This window comes from Benincasa hispida, chromosome 4 (assembly GCF_009727055.1).
Source record: "Benincasa hispida cultivar B227 chromosome 4, ASM972705v1, whole genome shotgun sequence".
NCBI classification, from domain to species: domain Eukaryota; kingdom Viridiplantae; phylum Streptophyta; class Magnoliopsida; order Cucurbitales; family Cucurbitaceae; genus Benincasa; species Benincasa hispida.
Window position 1 is genome coordinate 53,301,728 of NC_052352.1, and position 5,938 is coordinate 53,307,665.

The window sequence follows — 5,938 nt, forward strand, 5'->3', positions numbered from 1 at the left end:
TCTCAACACCTGTAATAGGGCCATCTCATCGTCTCTCCCCAATGCGAATGAGATAATGATTGGTAGGGTGTCATTATTGCCCATATATGCATACTTAAGGTGCACTTGTAAGGCCTTCAACTCCAAGAGAGGGGGCTCTTCTAATGACAATTTCATTTTTACTGCTTCTTTTTCTTTTAGATTCAAAAATTCAAAGATTGGGTCAGACTTGGTAACGACATGGAATTCTTCCATCGCCAGCTCAATTTCTTATTCTTCTCTCAATTCCTCGTCAAACATTTTCCAACAACTTGCTTCAAGATCATCAATGCGCTGACATGTTTCCAGTTCATCCAGGAAGTTCAATGCATTGAACACATCAATTTTAACCTGTTGATCATCAACTCGAATAGTCAGCTCACTTTTCTGTAAGTCGATCAACGCACGCCCAGTTGATAGAAATGGGCGACCAAGGATGATAGGGATGTCAGTATTAGCCTCTAGAATGATGAAGTTGACTGAGTTGATGAATGTTTCAACTTGAACAAGTATATCTTCTATCTTCCCTTCAGGATATCTTATGGATTTTTCAGATAGTTGTAGGGTCACGATGGTGGGCCTAGCCTCACTAATTCCTAGCTTTTAAAGATAGATAATGGCATCAAATCGATGCTTGTGCCTGTTGGAATACAGAAAACATCCAACGGAAAAAAACAAGATCATTAAGCATTCTAATTCATTAATTTTGGCATTAAAATAAGCATGTTCATAGAGAATTGAGAGGGTTTCAAGAAACACATACCTTTGAAGAACCTCTTGAACCTTGGTCTCCAGTTACAATCTCCTTTTCCTTTGGTTGTGAACCACCACAGGGTCATCCCTACTATTCTCTTGGAGTCTTAGATTGAGTTGTGGGACTCAAAATAAGCTTGAATTGAAGGAAATTTGGAGAAAGGTTTTCTAGTTTTCACTTTGAAGAACAGTCTTCTTCAACCTCTTGATATCTCTATAATTCAGCAACAATTGCATGGCCATTCCATTAAGAATTTGAGCTATATATTGCATAACTATCATGCAATTAAGAAGCATGCATGAATTACAGCTACTACCTTGAATTTGTTGAGAATTGCATAGTAGTTTAGTGAATGAGCTCCTTGGTGGTGAGTGGAATAATTCCACAAAGTGGGTTTTTTCAATTTCTCATTTTCTTTGATTTTTAAATTCCAAAATCAAAATTAAAACTAGTTTTCAAATTTGAATTTTGTTTTTCAAAATCAACTTTCAAAATTTTAAATTCTTTAATTAAAATTTGAAATTTTTATTAATTTTTCTAATAAAACTAATAATTAATAATTAATTAATTCTAATTAATTAAAGATGATATTAAATTAATTAATTACCAATTCCATTATCATGAATCCTTATTCATGATTTTAATATTGAAATCATATTTAAATATTAATCGATTCTCCAATTCCGTTTAATCCTAAAACTAAACGTGTAATCATATCACATATAATTACTAATTTTCTTAATTCTAATTTGAATGATTCAAATCAACTTATCACGCTACTCTAATGCTAATCCAATTGTGAGCTAGTAGGGGGACCTAATGGACCTACAGATCATGGGCTCTAACGATCCAAGATTAATTGGCGAAACTCTTTACACCAAACTAATCCCCATTCGTTAACTACTGGGTCACTCCACTAAAGCCCAGAGTTGCACTCCCCTCACTGTAGATATATTGTGTTCACTTGATATAATCATGATTAGTATGTTAATCTTTCACAGGTTGTTTGTAATGACGGTTGGGTCAAAAGGCTGTTTTACCCCCGAGATTACCTATTGTTCCTTAAGTCCCATTGATCCTTTAATGAACAGTTGGTATGTGATTCGATTATCAAATCGAGTTCCTTTTGGGCCAATGAGAGAGTGGGGCCCCTTGTTCAAGTCTTAGAGTCAGACTTAAGGGAACAATCTCTCTATTATACTTGAAAGCAAGTAGGAGGGAATTCCATCTTACACCCTATGTCCCCAACTATCTACTCGATCTTACCCTTGAAATGGGAGGCGTATTGAGTCGGCGCTGTTGAGCCAACCCTCACCTATGCAAATCTAAGAATAATCTTGAATAAATAGGAGTTCATAGTTAGCTCAAGATTAAGGTCAAGTTACCTAGGTCATCATTTTGAAATAGTCAGTCTTAAATAGTAAACAACGTTAGAAAGTAAGAGTGACTAATTTCTTGGTCCGATCTTGCGCATACTCCTTGCACAGGATGCCTCTACTCCTCATGTCACTACATGTACGAATAAGGATAACTTCATCTTTAGCACTTTACAATTCCTTATAACAAATACAGAGTGGGCTGCATCCGATAGTGTTACCAGAATAAAGCACCCAACCTGATTCATATACTATAGATCATTTAGAGTATTTACTCGAACGTGATCCACTACTATGTCTCCACGTAAAGTTCAAGTACTCATGTAATAGTCATAGATCTTTTAGTTTGTTGGATTTATTTCTAAAACGAAATAAGCAATACATATATTCAATACAACTTTATTGAATCAAACTTCAATAACAACTTTATTGAATTTTATCAGAATAAGTTTATTGTTTACAAACCACGAGTTTTAGGATATAAAAACCAACAAACTCCCACTTGGACTAAAACTCCAGTGGTAACATACATATGAATATATAATGTTGAGTTTTTGAGTGTTACGGAGAAATACAATAAACTAGGCATCACATACCCATGGTTTGCCTTTAGGTATCACATACCCATGGTTTTTTCTCCCACTTGCCCTAGATATATTCATATGTATGTTACCACTGGGTGATCCTCACTAGGTGATCCTCAAACACTTTAAGAGGATCTCTGTAAACATATTAGTATACAACGGACTTCGATTCAAAACAATATAGGGAATGCATCTTATTTCCTCAACTTCTTGTTTCTCGATGCCGTCATCAAGACCTAATGACTCGAGTTTCCACGAAACCTAAACTATGGTTAGGCTATCATACATTCCTCCCACTACATTGAGGTACCCTCAACTGTTTGAGTAAGATGCATCTGATCTGTCCAAAAAACTTTTCTCAGTGTCAGCTTAAATCAATAACTCTTTATTGATATACACTTTGCTTTTTATGGAAACTAAATAATACATGGTGATCTCGTATACTTTTCTAGGAAAAATTTTGTATTTGTCAACACAAACACTTGATTTTCTTTTACATAAAAAGTATATTACTTTTGGGTTGCCTATATGTAGGCATGCCTTTTGAACAATATTTCAACACTTGAGGGTTCGACAGTAACGCATGTGTCGATCTTTTCTCTAGATTTCTGAATTATATAAACATCTTTTACATATCATAAATAGTTTTTATGAGTTCTCCACATCTTTTATGGAGTTTCAGAAAATACCTTAAAATTAGAATTTCAAAACAATTAAGGCAACTAGGTGTAGAGAGTTTTCACTGGATTTCATGTTCTATCAAAATAGCCCTAGAAATCTCAAACTCTCTATATTCTTTACTTTGATCCAATCGAAGTATTTCAGATTTATTTTACCTAACAAGTTTTATACACCTTGAACTCTTCAAGTGTTCTAAACTTATTACTTAGGTTAAATAACTATTTGCCTTTATTGTTTTCTAGCCATTTTTAAATATCTAAATATTTGCAAATGGCTTTTACCTTGGTTGGTTCTAATAGAAGTTTGCTATAGGGTAGAACAAATACACCTTTTTCTAATGAATATTTCATTTATAACAAAAGGCTTATACAATATGTTCTTGACAAAAGATAAAATAATTTTTTTACATTAATAAAAGTAAAAAATTTATCTTCTATCAATAACTTTAAAATCTCCCATTGGTCTTTCTGAGATATTCTCCCATGTTCACAACCTGGAGCATTATCTCATTGCTAGCAATCATCAGGAACTAGTTTCCTTATTTTGCTTTCTCGTTTTTTTCTCTACAAGGTATTGTGGGCAGTTTCTTTTCCAGTGCCCGTCCTTGCTGCAGTAGAAATATTTTCTTTTATATGCAGCTTTTGCCTTGCCCTTTCTACCAATAGGTTTTTTTTTTTTTTTTTTCCTTTCCCTTTGTTCTTCTTTACTGGAATACTCTTATTATTTGAAGAAGAAGCAATATTAGGCTTTTTAGAGGACGATTCTCTTTTTTCTGCAGTAGTAACATTTACCTCATCATGATCTGATAAGCCTATAGCTCATTGAGAAGCGTAGTCAAGTTATACTCTATTTTATTCATCAGTGTGTTCATACATAACTGCAAGAAACTCTTCGGAAGAGATTCAAGAATAAAACTAACTTGACTCTTTTCATCAACCACAACACCGTATACTTCTGCCACGTTGAAATGGACCATCATGTCCAGGACATATTCTCTAACAAAGACCACTGCTTTCATACAACAATTGTAAACATATTTAATTGCATCACGCCTCAGGGAGAAGAACGGTTGTCCAAACATCCCATGTAGAGATTCCATAATCTCCTTGGTAGTACTCATGCTCTCGTGTTTCTTGGCCAATACATTAGATATGTTGGCAAGAATATAGGTATGGGCTTTCTCGTTAGTCTTGATCCATCTGTCGTATGCATCCCGAACATTTTTGTTTGCATTTGAGCTAGGAACGGGAGGACATTTCTCTGTTAAAACGTACCTTGGGTCATCTATCACCAGTATTATACTTAAGTTTGATTTCCATGTAGCATAGTTATCCCCGATAAGGTTATCAGAAGCCAGTAATTGTACTAAAGAACTCATCATTCTGAAAATATAAACAAATTTTATTAGTGAATTGATTTTAAACCCAATAATGTTTTACCAAAGTAATAATGTACCCAAATTTCATTATTTTTGCAACAATACTATAGTGAGTTAGAATAAGTGCTACCAAGGGGCAGTCAAATACTCCTTCACTAAAGCAAGACATTCTTTACTAAATACTATCTCCAAAATAACTCATATTTCGATAGTCATTTAACTACCATTTTTGGTCAGAACTTACCAACACTTTAGTAATTCCGTAATTGTAACCCTCCATTTTCAAACCTCAAAGGTCGACCCCAAACGATGCTACTGAATTGGAAAGTCAATGTTGGAAAACGACCTAAGAAATCCTATACATTTTTGGAGCTTGAGTTGTTCCAAATCCTATGTTACAACCCTCCGAGGGGATAGCCGTCATTAAATGACTAGCAAGGCTGACTTAAAGACACAAGAAGATGCAACATAAGAATCTCAACGTGCAAACAAATGAAAGAGGTCGTAGGACACATTGATGATAGAGTATATTAACATGCAACCGAAGAATATGACAAATCGGTGCTTCAAACTTCAAGTAGACCACCACAAAGATATTCTCAACTAAACTCTAGCAAAGATTGTGTGGTGGAAACATTAAATTAAGCTGAATTTAGATAGATTTGAGGAAGGTTAACATGGGTTACAATTTCTGCAGAATATCGGGAATATTTCAGCATGCATGCCTCTTCTTCAACCTTGAACTTCAATTTATAAGTTCAAAACACGCAGACAGTGTGTGTGCATGGTGGCCAGCACTTGCTTCATGAATTAATTGAAGAATTCAGTGGAGATTGAGTAAGGTGCTTAGCACCAAAGTGGGATTTTCCCACTTTTTGGAAAATTCCACTATCCAATTTGTTTTTAAAACAACAAAATGATTTTTAAAATAAATTTATTTTTGAAATAAACTGATTTATTTATATATTAGTTTTATAAGATGTATTCAATAAATTAATTTTAGAAAAAACTAATTTAATTAAACCTTTTAATTATTTTGTTAATTTAATATCTTAATATTAAATTAATAAAACACCAATTCCACTACAATAAATTCAATTTCATGTAATTAATATTTAAATCATAATTTGAACATTAATTAATTCTC

The 5,938-nt window shown here is 33.7% G+C and overlaps 1 protein-coding gene across 1 annotated transcript; it reads right to left on the reverse strand.

Moving 5' to 3' along the window:
• Positions 1 to 249: 249 nt before the first annotated feature.
• On the reverse strand, positions 250 to 4,791 carry LOC120076247. Its single transcript, XM_039030011.1, has 2 exons — positions 4,333 to 4,791; positions 250 to 618 (listed from the first exon to the last, which is right to left on the reverse strand). The coding sequence occupies exons 1-2, from the start codon at positions 4,789 to 4,791 to the stop codon at positions 250 to 252; spliced, it is 828 nt and encodes a 275-aa protein (XP_038885939.1).
• Positions 4,792 to 5,938: the final 1,147 nt, after the last annotated feature.